The sequence below is a fragment of the Dipodomys merriami genome, unplaced genomic scaffold (assembly GCF_024711535.1).
Source record: "Dipodomys merriami isolate MVZ:Mamm:240054 unplaced genomic scaffold, mDipMer1.0.p SCAF_5, whole genome shotgun sequence".
NCBI lineage: Eukaryota > Metazoa > Chordata > Mammalia > Rodentia > Heteromyidae > Dipodomys > Dipodomys merriami.
In genome coordinates this window covers 4,970,001-4,989,919 of record NW_027206068.1, presented here as the reverse complement: position 1 = coordinate 4,989,919, position 19,919 = coordinate 4,970,001, and the positions used below count along the sequence as shown (strand labels likewise).

Below are 19,919 nucleotides of genomic sequence, written 5' to 3'. Positions count from 1 at the left end.
ATATTGAAAGTTTATCTAGAAGACTTCTGCTTCTGAAAAAAGTCTTACAAGAATATATGACAAAATGTCTATCAAGAAACTGGGCATCAGGCAATGAAGGAAGTGATCTATAACAGGCAAACAACATAACTATGTGATTAGTTTGTGACCTGGAGCAAGTTTTGGCTGTGCTAATAAGGGACAACCCAGGAGGACCCCTGACAGGAAAAGATGAAATGTGAGTCTGAGAATAATAATCTGACTATCGTCAACATACAGTGTGGTGCACAGAAGAGAGCTATACACACAGTGAGCCCCTGAGCAGTGTAAGATCACTGTCAAGGATTTAGTGGAATAATCATCAGTAAATGTATGGAATCCTCCCAAGACTCCAAAGGAGCTGCCAAGAAGAATAGAAATCAAAGTATCTGAAGATCATACCAGGACACAAATGCTCCTTGTTCACATAAACCAGAATGGAAAACCTGAAAATTACAGACTTTAGGAACTAAAGTATCATGAAAGGGCCTGTCTTAGAAATTAGGTATCATTAAACTTTCATGTATCTATAACCCTTCCTAACAAGTTGTGAAGGCAATACTTAAAAAGAAGAAGCTAGCTGGGAACTGGTGGCTCATGCCTATTATCCTAACTATTCAGGAGGCTGAGATCTGAAGATTGCAATTTGAAGCCAGCCTGGGCAGAAAAGTCTGTGCGACTCTTATTTCCAATTAACTACTCAAAAAAAGCCAGAAGTGGCACTGTGTCTCTAGTGGTAGAACGCTAGCCTTGATCACAAAGAGACTCAAATACAGTACCCAGGCCCTAAGTTCAAGCCCCAGGACCAGCAATTAAAAAAATGAAAAAAGCTATTTTCCCAGTAACAATTATATTCTGGAACAAATTTAAGAAGATGAAGATAAAAGAATAGCAAAATTCCCAACATCCAACACAGTAAAATTCACAATGATTTGTTTTACAAGAAAATCAAATGAAAAATTAGAAGTATTTTGAATTTTTCACTTACATAAAATTCAAAATGTTATTAAAAGTTAAAATTACAGCCATTATTTTACAGTCATAATTTTCTAATAATCCTCAAATTAAGGGGGGGAGGGGGGAGGCTGGGAAGGGAGGTGAAGGGTAAACAAAGGAGGAGGCTGCAATGCTAAGAAATGTATGCATTATCCTGCCAATGTAATTGTAACCCCTCTGTACAGTATGTTCTCAAATAAAATAAAATAAAATAAAAAGAATGGATTGTGATATATACTGACTTAAACAAAGGATATTTTCATATGCGTTATTTCTTGTGGAAAATAAGTGTAAACATGGTTTACTATTAGGTGATGTAAGCAATGATCTAAAAATAAAACCGTATAAACATTTCTCATGGAGTGATGTAGCAAGACAACAGACTAGGAAGTACCAGAGACTTATCCCCTCATAAAAATCTTGAATATAGGAAAATATATGGCTCAAAATAGATTTGTATAAACTGTATCCAGCACCTCGCTGTATAATATAGAAAAAGCAACAATCATAAAATGAAAAGATTTTGCTAGGTTTCAGTTAATCTTACTCTTATTTTTACCACACAAACATCCAGTGGTCCAGATCAATACAATCAAGAGTACTATGCCCAATTCCTTGTTTCACTTTTGGAAACAGAATTTGTTCATAGCATTCTGCATGTTTGCTGACTCCCTAGAGACTAATTTCTGTCTTATCAGATTGGGTAGGCTGATAGGAAAAGTAGTATAGATTTGATATCAAGTTACAGGCCACTGACAAGAGATGTAGATATATGGTGTGTTAGACATTCAGGAAAGGCTTGTAGGAACCCAAAGTTCATAAAAATTAGGGCAGATCATGGAAGGATTTTCCCTGCTCCAAGCTAGTCAAAAAAGATTAAAGAGATAGCTCTTTTTTCAGATACTCAGCAACAAAAGATTATAAGCCAAATCAAAAAAGGTGGGGAAATTAGAATACTAAAAGGATTAAAATCTATTCCCAAAACCAACGTTAAAATATACTGGTCTCTAAATTGAGCAAGAGGGGCTGGGAAGGTGGCTCAGTGGTAGAGCGCTTGCCTTGCATGCCTGAGGCCCTGGGTTCGATTCCCAGCACGACATAAGCAAAAAGAAAAAAGCTGGAAGTGGCGCTGTGGCTCAAGTGGTAGAGCGCTAGCCTTGAGCTGAAGAGCTGAGGGACAGTGCCCAGGCCCAGAGTTCAGGCCCCAGGACTGGACCCAAAATAAATAAATAAATAAATAAAAATAAATTGAGCAAGAATTTTTAAACCTATCTCAGATATGCTTCAGGACATGGAAAACTGAGTAAATAAAATCAAAATTATTTTAAGTGTAAAATGAAAATAGCCTCAAATAGATACAATAACAAAAGAAAAGTTGGAGGTAAAATGTACAATAACTGAAGTAAAAAACTGGATTCAGCAGCAATACTAATTAAGCAGAAGGCAGAATAGTCTACATAAAGACTTTTTGAAACTAATTTTAACACAGAGAAGAAAAAGGAAGAAATGTCAACAACACCTAAGAAACATAACATTACACAAATTGCAGAAGTTGAAGAGAAAGAAAAAAGGGCAAAGGTTTTCTTTAAAGAATAACTACTGCAAACTATGCAAATTTAAGGAAAGAAATGAGAATATAAATACATGAGACTCTATGAACACTCCATAGAACAAATTTTAAAAGACCCACATCATGACACATGGCAATTAAACAATCAAGGACGATGACAGAATCTTGGAAGGATGAGCAAAGTAATTTTGTGCAAAGCAGATTCCATATGATTATTGGCAAATTTCTCAATTGATATCATATATGGTTGAAGGATGTGGAATTATATAGTCAAAGCTTAAAAATATTACCATTATATATATGGGCAATGTCTCTTTAAAATTATCACTATATCTTCCCAATAAGTAGTAGAAAACAATCTTAAATTAAAACTATATCTAGTAATTTAAAGCCTCAGGTACCTATCAATTTATCATGTAAAGAAAAACACGTGGACAAATGTAAGTCTCTGAAACATTGTAATTTTAACTTTAAGTCATTTTTACTTCTGTCACAAAATTTCCAAGAACAAACAAAAAAATGAGTACATGGTACATACAGGTATAATTTGTGACATAAAAATTCAGTAAGAAAAAAATCACCTTATAAATATGTTAGAAACAATAGCAAGAAAGAAAAGCTACTTGTGTCCTTATCTTGGGGTTCATTTTGCCTAACATCATCTTATCTGACCTTTTTTTTTGTTGCTTTGTATGTCCCTCCCCCACGGTTTTCACTGTATTTGATGTTAGTATAATTTGGGGATGGGAAGGGGGGAAAATCCTTTGAATAGAGATACAGGTGGACCCACTGCAACAATGAGATGTACAAGACGCTATGTCAAAAAACGAACTTTACAACTTTGGTGGGGGGGGAGTGTAGTCATGGAGACGGGAGGGCAGGGATTGTAGGGGAAAAACAAAGGAGGAAGCAACAATGCTTGATAAGAAATGTACTAATTATCTTGCTCATGTAATTATAACCCCCCAAAATTTAGTAAGAAGAAAATCATTTTGATGTACTGATAAAATAAATAGAACAGAAAAAAAGAAGAAATGTGAACAATACACAGGGATTTATCAAAATAAACAACATCACATTTTGCAAATTGTAGAAGTTAAAGAGGAAGAGGAAAGGACAAAGAGTTTCTTTAAAGTATAACTGATGTAAACTGTCTTTACAAAAGTATGTCTTTACAAAAATCCAAGTACAGTCAAATAAAGACATCAAGAAGAAAAAGAATACAAAATATCTTATAACACATAGAAGAACTAACAATTTTTAGAAACAACAAAGGGACAAGTAGTAAACTCTTCCCTCTCAGTAATTACATTAAATGTAAGTAAACTAAACTCTTCAACAGAAATTATGTAGCCTAAATGTAGAAATAACAGGATCAAACCATATACTATAGATCTGAGAACATATGTACTTTGAAGTAAAAAAATCTTTCACAAATATGATAATAGAAAGGGAACATATTCTATATTATTGGAGAAAACAGCCAAGTAGAAAACTATTAAGAGACACAGAAAGACATTGTAGAATGGTGAAATGGATAGTAAAATAATAAGAGGTAGCAATTATAAATATTTAAATACCAAGTATTAAAATCCTAGGTATGTAAATGAGGCAATTTTTAACAGTTGAAAGAGATAGAAACCCAATATTACAAGATTTCAATAATGGATAGAACAACCAGTAAGAAAACAGAGCACCTGAAGGACACTACAGATCAACTGGCTCTGTAAGACATACAGAGAACGCTGTAGCCAACAATAGCACAATGCATTTTTTTTATTTTTAGTTCACAGGGAATACTTTCTAAAAGAGTATACAGGTTTAAAAGACTTTATAAACATAGGAGATAAATGATACAAAATATATTTCAGATCACAAAGAAATAAATCAACTAATACCACAAAAAACTGAACTCTACATATTATGTTACACAGTCCTAAGTAAGTAGAAAAGTTAAACAAAAAAGACAAAACAAATTTTCTCTTGTAAGAGAACGTTATAGAATGAGGTAAAAACAGTTTTAACAAGGGAACTTAATGTTTAAATGAATAACTTAAAAACATGAAATAACTCAAATAGTGTAATTTTAAAACTTAAAGGAGCTACAAAAATAAAATTAAACCTAACAGAAACCTAGAAGAAACGAATAGTTAAAACCAAAGTACAGAGAATAGAAAAATACAGAAAATCAACCAAAACAAGAATTAGTGCTTTCATCAACATAATGCATAAGCATTTAGCTGAACTAAGAAAAATACAAAAGTCTCAAGTAATTAAAGCAAGAAATGTAACAGAATATTCTAATCCATTTTATAGAAATGAGAGGATTGTAAGAGAATACAAAAATAATTGCATTATAGTCTAAACATCCTCCTAAAATTCTTCTATTCCAATTTAATTACCTGAATAATAATACTGAGATGAAGTTCTCAAGTGGTGATTACAAAATTAGTTTCCCTCATTTGTTGTAATTATAATGTGCCTATAAATCTGTAAGTAAAACAATGGATGCTAAAAGAAAAAAATATATACTTGGACATGATAAATTATACAGGACTCTAGACATTCACACAGTAAGATCAAAGGAGGATATTCTTAGGAGAGAATAACAAAGGCCCAATATAGCTATGAGTATATGATCATATAAAATGATGCTTATTGAAATGAACTCCGAGAAATGAAAATGAGAGATTTTCTTTTTGTTGTTTTTTTTTCTTCCTTCATCGTGTTTTGGTTTTCTGTACATTTTGTCTTATATATGTATATATGTTTATCTATTCTGGGAAGGGAATGGGGGAGCACAGAAATGGTGGGACAAAGGGTAAACAAATGCAGCAATGATACTCACTAGACACTGTTGAAAATGAACTACACAACTTGTGGGGAGAGGTTGGGAGCGAAAAACTGGAAGAAAACAAGGGAAGCGGTGACACTTCTCAAAAACAAATGCACTTATTACCTATCTTATTTAAGTCTAATCTCTCTGTACATCACTTTTATAATAACACTAAAACCTACAAAAAAGAAGATAGACCAGAAGCCTCATAAATAGGATCTGTACCCATATTAAAGAGACAGCTTATTTTACCTAGTCAGATTGGCTAGCATTGAGAAGAGAAACAATAAATGCTGGGGAGGATGGAGGTAAAAAAGAATCCTTAAAGCTGGGTGCCTGTAATCCTAGCTACTCAGAAGGCTGAGATCTGAGGATCTGGGTTCAAAGCCAGCCCAGGCAGGAAAGACCATGAGATTCTTACCTCCAATTAACTACCAGAAAACTGGAAGTGGTATTGTGGCTCTAGTGGTAGAGCACTCGCCTTGAGCTGAATAGCTGAGGGACAGTACCAGACCCAGAGTTCAAGACCCATGACTGACAAAAAAAAAAAAAAAAAGAAAGAAAAGAAAACTTAATATACTAGTAGTATTCAAACAGGGTATTATAACTGTAAATTCATGCAGCCATTATAAAAAGTAGTATAGATGTTCCTCAAAAACCTAAAAAATAGCAATATAATATGATCTGGAAATATCATTCTTGCATATAAATAGGAGGGAATATAAGTCAAGATCCAACAGAACTATTTGCACAACCATGTTTACTGCAGCACTCTTCACAATGGCCAAACTTTAAAATCAGCATGCATGACCTTCATGAAGACAATGTTGTATACATATACAATGGAGTATTAATCAGCCACAAAGAAGGATGAAATTGTGTTTGCAGAAAAATGGATGGTACTAGAGTCATCATGTTAACCAACGTAAGCCAAATTCAGAAGGATGAAAGCTGCCATGTTTTCTCTCATATGAAGAATATATATACATATTTATAATATGGAGATACCTACACATACATACCACACACACACACACACACACACACACACACACACACACACACACACACACACACACACACACACACACACACACACACACACGAGACTTTGAGGAGAGGGGACAAGGGAAAAGGAATGAGAGCTGAACAGTACCAAAATACATTGTGTCTATATATGAAAAAGGGACCAGGTAACTTACTGAAAGAGAACAAAGAAAAGAGTGAGCAATAGAAGGGTTTAATATGATTAATATATGCATGTGTGAAGGACTACAGAGAAAACACCTTGTATAATTAATATAAATTTTCAAAACAAAAGGTTGAAGGGAGTGGTTTTGCCTTCTACATGAGGCTGCACTAAAGTGTACTATCTACTGAAATACAGCAACCCTTCACAAGACTCAAAATCAGCTAATGCCTTGAGCTTGAACTTCCCAGGCCTTCACAACTGCAAAACAATAATTGTTTATTAATTACTCAAAGATATATTCATCATAACTTAGACTGAACTGAGCAACCTAAATGAAATGGACAAATTACAGGAAATAAGCAACATACAAGGACTGAATCATGAGGAAATACAAAATCTGAACAGACCTAAAACTAGAAATTAATTCAGTAATGGACATCTCCCAGGAAAGAAAAGCTCAGAACCAAGTGACTTCCCTGCTGATGATTTTATAGTATCACTTATAGAATAAATATCAAATTTCTCCACTCTACCAAAAGCTAAAGTATAGGGAAAACTTTCAGACTCAGAAAGGCTAATATTATCCTGACATCAAAGCAAGACAAAACAATGAGAACAGAAAATAAAAGAATATTCAAACAATAATGATGATAAAAATCATCAAGAAAAAATTGTATACCATAACAAAAGTGTTATACACTATGACTGAATGTGACTTTTTTTGTAGAATTTAAGGATGGTTCAACATATGGAAATGAATCACTCTATTACAATATAATGGGAAAATAATCATTTTTCTAAACTGATACAGACAAACATTTAAAATGCACTTTTATAATAAAACACCCCAAAATCAGGATTTAAAGGATAGTAATTCAATATAATAAAGGCCATGTAAGAAAAGTCCATCGTATTGAATACTGATGACTGTGATCTTTTCCTCTATAACCAGGAATAAGACAGTAACTCCTGTTTTTGTCTCTTCTGTTCAAAATAGCAACAAGACAATTAAAAGAAATTAAAACATACTTGAAAAAACTCACAGTTCACAAATAACAGGATCATATATGTAGGAAACCTGTAAGATCCACACCAAAAAAAGAGCTATAGTAAATGAATTTACCAAAGTCACAGGATAGAAAATAAAAACAAACTCTTTGTTACTTTTCCATACTTTAAACATATTCCAGAAGGAAATTAAGAGCAAAAGTCCACTTGTCAAAAGTAACTCAATACTTATCAAAAAGAACTGAATTCATAGGGAGAAAGCTAGCCAATAACGTGAAAGATCTGTACACTGAAAATTACAAAATATTGCTGAAAACTGTGCACTGATTGGAACATTTTAATATTAGTATATGAATTTGAACCAAAGGTATCTACAGATTTAATGTAATCTATCAAAAATTAGAAATGAGAAAATTCATCTTAAAATTCATATGCAATCTCTTGAAACCCTGTATAAGCCAAACTTGACAATGAATAATAAAGTTAGAAGAAGCATACTTTTAGCTTCAAAATTTATTTTAAAGATATAGTAATGAAAACAATGTGCTACTGGCATAAAGACAGATACAGAAAACTAAAAAATATTCATCATATATATGGTCAAAATATACAGAGATTGAAAAGCATATTACAAATTTTAAAGTTCATATTTTCCTGACACCTACATTGCCATAAAACATGTTGTAAGGCCACCTAGGAAGCCAGGTCCATCAATGTGATTCCTGCTACAAGTATCCTTCCTTTCTTGTTATTGCAACCTAATGACACTCAAATTCCTAGTGACATTCAAATGACCCTATAAAGTTCTCTCATGTCTTTTGCTTGTGTACTGACTCCTGAATTCCTATTAAAGGTACTTTCAGATAGATCTTGCCCCTCTCAACTCTTTTCCATACAAGCTTAACAATATTGCTTCTTGCATGCCTTCCATGCCTCCTGTCTCTAAGTACTGTCAATACAAAAGCTGCCACAGACTTAGATTGAAATGTAAAACTTTAAAAAAAAATAGGGAAGAACTATGCAAAGAAATCACATTCAAAAGAGAGAAAACTTGTATAACTGATCTCATAAAAATCTTAAACTGACTGCGAAAATACACAGTAGTAAAAAAATAAAAACAGCTAGAATCTAAAAATATTTACAAAAGTACTTCTACCTAGAATTTACAAAAAAAACCTGTATGGTAATTATAAAATAAATGACAAGTAGAAAATCAGCCAAAATATATTAACAGATATTTAACAAAAGATGTATAGGTGGTAATGAACATTAAAAATGGTTAATTTCATTATCCTTTATAGAAATGTAAGTTAAAATCATAAAGGAATTCTACTATACATTTTCTAAAGTCATAAATTAGACATAAATAACACCAAATGGCAATAAAGATGTGGAAAAAGTGCTTACTCATACATGGTTGGGAGGATACTAAAATCAATTATACCACAATAAAAAATTAATGGGCCAATTTTCTTTTCCATAAAAACGTATACATAAAAGTTTACAGAAGCTTAAACTGTAACACACATTGGTCCTTCAACAGGTCAAACAACCTGTTATACTACCTGACATCCTAATGAAAATAAACTACTAACAAATGTTGAATCTAGGTCAATCTCTAGGAAAATTTCTAAGAATGCAATTTTAGAAGTGCAGTAAAGAAATATGAGTCTCAAGCATTAGGAGTCTCTGGCAGAAAATCAGGAACAGAGGGTATGGCTATATCTAAACAACAACAACAAAACACTACAAGGCACTTCGATGGTAGGAAACCATTTTGCATTTGGAATACAGGGTGGACATATGATCCTAGCCAGGTGATGAAATTGTGTAGAACTTGACACACATAATGGGTACAAATAAATTGAGAAAAGCTAAATATCAATATTGATATTGCTAATATCAATATTCTAAATTGTGTTGGACCATATGGATATAAAATGTACAACAAAATTCTCTGAATTATTCTTATAGCTATATGCTAATCTAAAATTATCTATATGATTTCTAACTCAAAATGCTATTTTATATGTCCTATGTCTTTTGTTTGTAGCAGTTTTAAAACATGGCTACAGATTTTATTACATATATCTCAAATAATATAGCGTAAAGGATAAAGGGGAAATTTTTCACTATTATTTGTAATAAAACAAGAACAAATATAATTTAGGTATGTTGTTTTCAATAAAATCAGAAAAAGTATTATAATTCAAAATATAAAGGAGCAATAGAAGGGAACTTTCTCATTCTAATAAAAGATATCTGGTTTTACTCAGAGTTAATATCAGATGTGATGGTGAAAAATTAAGTCTTTTCCCTTTAAGAATATGAACAAAAAAAGATTCTCACTCATATGACAGCCATTCGATAGTATAAATAAGATAAAGAAATAAAAGACATTTCAATTAGAAAGAAGTAAATACTGTATTTGTAGATGCCATAAGGGTTTACATAAAATCCCCAATGTAATCAATTAAACACTGCTATAAACTAATAAAAAATTTGTAAAAATTGGTGCTGACATAAGGTTACTATACAAACATCTATTAGAAATTCCAGCCATGATCTGTTCTGATTAATGTAAATGAATGAGTAACAGCAAGTAAGGCCAAATAAATTATCTTCCACATTCTCATTTACAAAATATTAAGTTTGAAAGTACTAAGTACTGGTTATATTAAGTTTCTTCTTTGTTGGGTTAACTTTTATTTTTGAATTCCCTAATTATGGGGGTTTGATTTATTTTACAAATAGCTAAGGTGCTTACTTACACACTGAGCATATTCATTCAAGTTTTTTTTTTCTTTCTCCAGTGATACCTAACATACCTTAGATAGTCTTCTGGAAGATTCACACTGATGGTCTGTACATGGCTTGGGTCCTTTTTCAGTGTCTAGAGATGAAACTAAAAATATATATATTATATTTTCTCATGGCTCTAAATACTGTATCATAAATTTAAATTGGCTCTTGAAAAAGAAAACCTCTTTTATCTAATATTTTCTTGTACTAAAAATATAAGCAACTTTTTCTAGTGCTAAATAGCTTCAGCAAAATTCAAATATTTGTTTTGTCTTACATAAATTTTTGTCTTACAAAAATTAAATTTCATGATTATTGTATCTCCTTTTTATTTTATAAAACATTAAGAAAATTAGTTCACTTTTTATAACACATATATGTATGTGTGTATTCATAAAATTCCCTATTTATCTTTGTCCATACAGTATTATATGTCACTAGACCAACTCAAATCTCTATACACCAAATGATAAACTATTGTAGATAAACTACGGTAATAACACTGAAATAGAAATGAGGCTGAACAATGGCAGTTGCTATGGTAACTGAAATGTTAAACATTTTAATGCATTTATTTTACAATTTCCAGAAGAAAACTATGTGCCAGAGATTATTCTATATGTTTATGATATGAAGTGAGAAAAAAAGAAAAGCAGATGGATTTAGCAAGGTAGAAATGAGCAGTATCTCTGTAAGATCATCTGAGAAAATTTTCCATTATATTACTAAGACTTGAAAATCAGGAATAAGAACCAAAATGCATCTTTAAAAACTTCCATTAATAAATCCTTCTAAATTCAACAATATAATTCAAAATTCTTTAGCTAATCTCTACTGTACATCAAAATATAGAAAAGATCTTACAGCCTTATATTTATCACTAATAAACAGGGCCATATATTTAATATCATCTTAAAATTTACTTTCTACTCTCTAAAATAACAGGCTTTTAAAGCTTTGAAAATATGATTAGAATAACAATCAAAACCATCTATACTTTTATTACTATTACCTATTTTGACAATTTTATTTCTGCATAACTCTATCCATATTTATTATCTCATTAGTTGTTCTATATGTCCTACATCATTTTTATGTTTATTCTATGTAAAAGACTTAAGTTGTACATTTTGCTAAGAATTATTTCAAAATATAATTTCCATAAAACCTTTTTCTTTTTCTTGGTGGTATTAGATTTGAACTTAAGAGCTTTCCACTTGCAAAGCAGATGTTTTGCTGCTTGAGCCACATCTCCAACCCTTTTTCTTCTCTGGCTGTTTTTAAGATAAGGTGGTATTGCTTTTTCCCAAGGAATTTAGACTATCGTTTTCCTATTTAAAATTCTTGTTGTTCCTGGGATTTATGAAGCGCACCATAACACACAGCTTTATTTCTGTTGAGATGGTCTTGAGAACTTTATTGCCTGGGTTGAACTAGAACCATCATCTATCCAATGTAAACCTCTTATATAGCTGGAAAATAGCTGTGCTTCATTGGGTTGAAGGAGGATTAAGAGTTCAAGGTCAGTGTAAGCTACATACTGAGTTCAAAACCTTTTAAGTTCACTCCTTTTAAGTTCACTCCTTTTATGTATAATACTTTTAAGTATAACACAGAGCTAAGGCAAGAAAATAACATAGAAGAGAACCAAACAGGGAGGGAAGAAGTGAAACTATACCTATTTGCAGATGATATGACCCTCTATCCAAAGAACCCTACAGATTCCACCAAGGCTCCTAGAGGTGATAAATACTTTGGGTCAAACAACAGAATATAAATTCAACCCACAAAAATCAGTAGCTTTTCTTATACCAACAATTAGTAGATAAAGGGAAATCAGGAAAACAAATTTGTTTCAAATAACCTCAAAACACACCTGAAAAATGAACGTAGCCAAGCACTACAGTGAAAACTACAAAACTTTTAAGAAATAAAGAAGACACCAAGAAGCAGAAAGAACATGTTCAAGGATTAGCAGTATTAACATAGTTAAAATGAAAATATTGTCAAAGGCAATATACAAATTCAATGTAATATTCCTGTTCACCAAGATAAGAGAAAAAAAATCATATGGAAACATAATACCTCCCCTCCTACCATCTACCTCCAAACAGCCAAAGCAATCTTAGGCAAAATAAATCATAATCTGACTCCAAACTTTATTACAGTGTTACAGTACTATAGAAATAAAAACAGTTTAGTACTAACACAGACCTGATGACCAATGGAACAGAAGACTCACAAATAAACCCAAATAAACCCATGTTCCTACAGCCCATCTGATATTTGACAAGAAGGCCAGAAATATATGTTGGAAAAAAAAGAGAGCCTCTTCAACAAATGTTTTTGGGAAAACTAGCCATTCATATGCCTTAGAATTAATCTAGATTCCTGCCTGTCAATGGATCAAAGACCTCAATGGTATAGGCAGGAACTTCCTGAATTTCAGAGGCTCAGAAAACTGGAGACAAAATTGAAAAATGAGTGTTGGGCAACTAGTGGCTCACACCTGTAATTCTAGCTATTCAGGAGAGGCTGAGATCTGAGGGTCAGGTTCAAAGCAGCCCAGGCAGGAAAGTCTGTGAGACTCTTATCTCCAATAAACTACTAGGAAACTGGAAGTGGCGCTGTGGCCCAAGCGGTAGAGCACTCACCTTGAGATAAAGAGCTGAGGAATAGCACCCAAGCCCAGAGTTCAAGACCCATGACTGACCAAAAAAAAAAAAAAGATAATTGAGATTACATCAAGCTAAGAGTATCTGTATAGCAAAGAACTTAATTACTAGCCAAAGAATGGGAGATCTTTGCCAGCTATACATCTGACAAGGGCCTAACATCCAGAATATGCAGAGTGAACAAGAAACTAAACCCCGAAAGAATCAATGATCCAAATATTAAATGGGAAAAGGAGCTAAAGAGAGACTTCTCAGAAGAACTAAAAAATGGTCAATAGACAGGAAGAAATGCTCAGCATCTCTGGCCATAAAGGGAATGAAAATCAAAACAATCTTGAGATTTCATCACATCCTAGTAAGAATGGCCATCATCTAGAATATATACAACAAATGCTGGCAAACACAGAGGGAGAAACCCTGTTATACTGTTGGTGTGAATATGAATGATTGCAACCACCATGTAAGGCAGGTGAACATAGAAAACTATCCTGTGATCCAGTGACACCATTCTTTCTTAGGCATTTATCCAAATATTACAAATCAGGATACAGTAAAGACACTTGTATAACCATGTTAATTGCTGCACTATTCACCACAGCCAAGTTATGGAAACAGCCCAAGTGCCTTTCAATGGAATAAATACAAACAATGGAATTTTACTAATCCATCAGGAAGAATTATGTTTTTGCTGGGAAATGGATGGACCTGGAAAAAATTACATGAAATAAGTCAGGGTCAGAGAAACAATGATACAAGTCTTCACTCATATGTAGAAGTTTGTTATAAATTATTAGCATACATGAAAACATATTCAAGGGTATATGTATATATACAAATGTATATATACAAGTTGACCACAGCAGGGTATACACAGGGGAGGATTCTAATGGTATAACTCCTTTGAACAACTTAAAGTTGAATGAATACCAGAAAAATGTAGCTATTGTTGGGTGGGGCATCAAGGGGAAGGAAGACAGACAAATATAAAAAGGAAAGGTAGACACAGTGATCCTATTCATTGCACACATGTAAAAATGCAACCAGTAAATCAGAGAGGATAGGTCAAGTTAGCAGGCATGAAACATAGAGGTAAAAATAAAAATGCAAAAAGATCCAGGCACCAGTGGCTCACACCTTTAATTCTAGCTACTCAGGAGGCTAAGATCTCAAGACTGTAATCTGAAGCCAGCCTGGGAAGGAAAGTCTATGAGCCTCTTGTCTCCAATCCATCACCAAAATAAGCTGTGGTTCAAGTGGCAGAATGCTAACCTTGACCAAAAAAGTTCAGGGACAGTGCTCAGACCATGAGTTCAAGCCCTGGAACCAGCACAAAATAAAAATGTTTGTCTTTAAAAGGAAAAAAGGCCGGGCGCTGGTGGCTCACACCTGTAATATTGGCTACTTAAGAGGCTGAGATCTGAGGATCAAGGTTCAAAGCCAGCCCAGGCAGGAAAGTCCATGAGACCCTTACCTCCAATAAACCACTAGAAAACCAGAAGTGGCACTGTAGCTCAAGCAGTAGAGCGGTAGAGCACTAGCCTTGAGCTGAGGAGCACAGGACAGCGCCCAGGCCCAGAGTTCAAGCCCCACGATCAACCAAAAAAAAAGGGAAAAAAGGCCAAGAATGAAAGCAAATGCTGGCCATGTATTGTCTCAAAAATTAAAACCAAAAGACTACATTCATGGTACGCTGCTTACCTCATAAGTATGAGGCCCTGGGTCAAACAGCAAACACACAAAAAGAAAAATGAAAGAAAGAGAAAGCAGAGAGAAAGAGAGAGAGGAAGAGGAGGAGGAGGTTGGAAGATTCACCCAGTATATGTACTCCAATCATAGCACAACTAAATTAGTAATCCATTTATTAAACAACACAAATACATTATATATAAAGCATCAACAAAAGTACCTTTAGCAAAATAAGTGAAAAGTCCATTTATCAGTATTTGTGGCATAAAGTAAAATAACGGAGAAATTATAGCACTGAAAAAATTAGAAAATAAGTAAATCTAATAATTGATATTCATTTGGGAAATTGAAGAATATTTTAACTCAAGAAAGAAGAAATGTAAAAATTAGGGCAGAAATCAATTAAATTCCTTAAAAGACATCATCTTCCAAAACTCACAAAGAAACATAAAGAGAATCTTAAGATTTACATATCAGTTAAAAAAATCAAAGAAGAAATTAATAATTTCACAAAATAGCACATGGTACAGATATTTTAATTAGTAAATGTTAACAGAAGTTTAAGAATATATCAATACCTATACTATACTCCAGAAAATACTTTATTTCTCCAGAGTATGAAAAAAAATATAAACATTTTGGAACTAGGGTACAGTTACTATAGTAGAAAATGATAACGCTTACAGAATGAGGGAAAACATCTTGGACCTATTAAAAGCAGGTTAGTACATGAGGAACATACACAATTTGAATAAGCAATGTGAATTTACATTCACTGACCTTAAAGGTATGAAAAATGTCTCACTGGAGAGAAACTCTACAGATATAAACACTGTGGGAAAGAGTTCACTAGTTCCAGTGGCCTTCAAACTCATGAAAAAAATCACACTGGAGAGAACTGTATGTATGTAAGCAATGTGGAAAAGATTTCATTCATTTCCCTTTCCTTCAAATGCATGAAAGTAATCATACTGGAGACATACACTATGAATTTTAGCCATGTTGGAAAGTCTTCATTTAATTCCAACTTTCAAAGATATGAAAGTTCTCCATACTAAAGAGAAACCCTATACATTTCAGTTATGTCAGACAGTCCTTATTTATTATAATTCCATCAAAACCCACAAAAAAAGAATCACACTGGATAGAAACTATGGATGTAAGCAACTGAGAAAGCATTCCTTTAATTCCAATGTCCTTCAAAGACATGAAAAATCTTATACTAGAGAGAAAATTTATGGATGTTATCCATAAGTGGGAAAAGTACTCACTCTTTCATGTTATCTTCAAGTGGAGTAAAACTGTGTACCAACAATGTGAGAAAGCATTCAATTATTATGCTTTCATTAAAACACATGAAAGGATTCACAATGGAGAGAAACCTTACAGATGGTAAGCATTGTGTAACTGTTCACTTATTCTCATTGCCTCCAAATACACGAAACAATTCACACTGGAGAGTAACTCTGTACAGAAGTACTTCATGAGGGATAACCGTCCGTCAATTAACTTCCTTTTACCAACATGAAAGAACTCACACCAGAGTGGAACAAAATAGAGAATATAGTAACACTTCAAAATCAGAAGAGCATTCTACACTGCCAGGTGAGTAGAACTTTCATTAACGAAAAGCATGTGGTTTTGCTGATAGCTCAGTTCAAGCCACAGATATGAAAAAAGATAGCATGAAGAGAAATTTTAACTGATGATACAAAGGTACAAAGTTTGTTTGTTCCACAAATGCAGATCCACAACGTAATCCAGCCTGTCATATAATTGATATAGATGTTCATACATTACAGTGCAAGGAGTTGGGTCACAACATTAATACACAACAAGGGCAAGGTCAACAAGGACAACATAAGAAGAACAAAAATCCCATCAACGTGAAAATACAGTAATGCTCAGTATTTTACCAAAACATATCAGAGTAGAATAAAAATTCCTCATGTATACAGATGCTATGGCAGTAGTATAAGCAAGTTTAGTGGAAAATGATCCAAAATACAAAACCATAAGAAAACATACCAAAACCAGTAAATATTTTAACCATGTATGTGTATGTGTGTGTGTGTGCAAGTCCTAGGGCTTGAACTCAGCAACTGGCCATGGTCTCTGAGCTTTTTTGCTCAGAGCTAGCACTCTACCACTTGAATCACAACTTCATTTCTGGTTTTTTGGTAGTTAATTGGAGATAGTCTCACAGACTCCTGACCAGGCTGGTTTTGAGCCATGATTCTCAGATCTCAATCTAGTGAGTAGCTAGGATTACAGGCTTGAGCCACTGGCACCTGGCTTGTTTATCATTCTTATAAAACTATTGAGTTCATATTTCTGACTCTTGCTCCTGAAAAGGTTTTAGATGTGTCATGGTAGTAACTCTTTGCAGCCTCAGCTGTTTAGGAAACAGAAACAGGGTGATTACTGAAGCATGTAACCTGAAAAGTAGTACAACTCTTAAACAACAGAATTAGTGGATTAAGGGAAAATACTTGTGTAAGTTTTCTTAAATTAACTGAGTTTAATGAGCATAGTGGTTTCTATAAAAATCCAATTAGTTATTAAAGTGATTCCACTTTCATTTAAAACTGTCTTGGATTCATAAGTAAATAATAGTTATTCAGGTGTTTTACTTTTATGTAGCTTTTAAGTAAATGTGGTTAATGTGCCACTGAAAATATGTGGTTCTTAATTGTTGACAATTTCCTATGGATCTCATATAGCATGGGTTCTTTACATCTATTTGTCTGTTCTGGCTTCCTTTTTTCTACAGTAAGTAACATTTGCTAAATAGCTATCACTTTTTGATGTGTACATTTTATGGGGATTTTTGCTTGTTTTTCTTTGCTATTTCTGGGCCTTGAATTCAGTGCCTTGTGTTCTTGCATAGTTTAAGTGACTGACACTCTAACCATCTGAGCCACGCCTCCAGCCCAGCTTTTCTCTGGTTAACTGGAGATTTCTGCCTAGACTGGTTTCAAACCATTAAAAAAATATTTCTGGCCAGGTTCACTCCTGTAATCCTGCATACTCAGGTGGCTGAGATCTGAGGATCTCGGTTCTAAGCTGGCCCAGGCAGATTCTTATCTCTAATAAATTATTCAGAAAAAGCCAGAAGTGGCACTATGGCTCAAGTAGTATAGCACTAGCCTTGAGCACAAAGAGGTTCCAGAGACAGCACCTAAGCCCTGAGTTCAAGCCCAAGAACTGGCAAAAAAAAAAAATCTCTGCCTGTTCTTCAAAGCCTTAACTGTTTTTAAACAACTCAAAGAGAGGTGAGGAAAAAAATTCCTAAAGTTAGAAGGGACATACAAACATCCCATCACAATCAGATTATATGTAACTTAAGTTGGTGGCTTTCCAAGAACCATGATAAACAGAAGAAGTTTAAATTACAAAAAGGGGTAAATCTTGATGATATTGGCTTTTAGATATAACACCAAGACCATCAAAAGGAACAAAAAATAAACTGGATGTCAACAACATAGAAAACAACTTTCCAATGTAAACTATTAAGAAAGTGAAAAGTTAACCTGCATCAAAGATAAATGGCTTTGTATATCATATATCTAATAAGGATCTAGTATCCAAAATATATAAAGAACACTTACAACTAAGAAACAAAAGATACACAATATCCAAGTTGGTCATGGTGGCACGTTTGTAATCCCAACTACTCCACAGGCAAAGCCAGAAAAATGGAAGTTGAAGGCTTGTTCAGGTAGGAGACCCTATTTGAAATATAAACCAAAAGAAAGAGGACATGGCTCAAATGGTGGCACAAAGTCCTAGCAAGCACAAGGCCCCAAGATTAAACCAGTATCATAAAAGAAAATAAAAGGAAAAAAGAGAGATGCATAACTCAATTTTAAAAAGAGAATATTTGTTACATTTCTGGAAGTGGAGGTATGGCCAACATGTTAAAACACCAGCCTTGAGTAAAAAACTTTCAAGCAAGAACTTGAAGTTCTGGTTTGAGCCTCAGTGCCAGCACAAAAATAATATCATTTTTATTGGATTTTGTCTCTTTTTTTTGTAAGTTGAAAAGGAATTGCAAGTTTGCTAAGAACTTGTCCACTTATTTAAAAAGACCAAGGAAAGATTTCATAATTCCACTGAATATTAATAATGGGCCCCTGGGAAAGTAATGAAAGAATTGATCTATCTCTTAAAATTTGTTTCAAAGGCTAATGGAGAAATTCTCAACATTTTTCTGGAAGAAGAGACTGTAGTAAGAAAGTTCATGTCTCTCAATTATCTTTCTGGATTTGATCATAAATGACCAAAAAGAAAAAGAGAAACCGATCAAGAGATAAAGAAGGAAGAGAAATCTAGGCAACTGGCAAATATAATCAAATACTGATAGAAGACAAATTAAGAAAAGCAAAGGAGGAGGAAAGAAATAAGAGTATAAATTGCATTTGAGATAAAATGGGAGGAGCATCCAGTAGAAAATGAGTGGCTATTTTTGAGATACTTCATGACAGAATACTTACAAATCTCCAGCCCTTCGCGATCAAGCCCAATTCTTTGATTTCTAGAAAATAATAGTCCTCCACTATACATCATTAAGAAAAGCCCAATAAGTTGATTATTTTAGGGTATACAATATAATTATAACTAGATGCATTTACAAATTAAATCCTTATTAACTAAATAGTATAACAGATCTGGCATTAAGTTCCATTCTACAGTAAGTCACCATAGCAAGGTATTGAGAGAAATAAACTTTTTTCATTAAGCTCATAAGTTAGTAGAATTTTATTTGGAGAGTAATAGCACTAAGCCAATTTAAAGAATAGGAAATACGTGATATTTATAATATATATTTTTAAAATGTTGTTGATGATTCACAACATGTTTAAAATTGTTTATGGATATTCAACTTGTTTTGCTTTAAAATATATTATATACTTACTTGAAAATGTAAAAAACAATTCATTTTGCAAACCAGCTCTTTGCATTTTAACACGATGGCATTCAGACTTAAGTAAAGAAATTTCACATGAAAGGTCAAGAACTAGTTTGCTTAAAATCTGAAGAAGTTTCTTCTCAAAAGAAATATTATAGATACTATTGCAGGGAGCAGCATGATACCGTACTGTGAACTGGTAATAAAAATGAGGTTCACGAAAG

The 19,919-nt window shown here is 33.3% G+C and overlaps 1 protein-coding gene across 1 annotated transcript in view; it reads right to left on the bottom strand.

The window, feature by feature from the left end:
* Zpbp (zona pellucida binding protein) overlaps positions 1-19,919 on the bottom strand; it is a gene marked incomplete at its 5' end in the record, with an annotated part of 112,679 nt that overhangs the window by 53,972 nt on the left and 38,788 nt on the right. Inside the window, 2 exons of the mRNA XM_069997217.1 lie at positions 10,449-10,525; positions 19,702-19,919. The exon at positions 19,702-19,919 is cut by the window's right edge and continues 1 nt beyond it. Of these exons, the coding sequence (XP_069853318.1) occupies positions 10,449-10,525; positions 19,702-19,919 (295 nt within the window). The remainder of the gene's footprint in view (positions 1-10,448; positions 10,526-19,701) is intronic.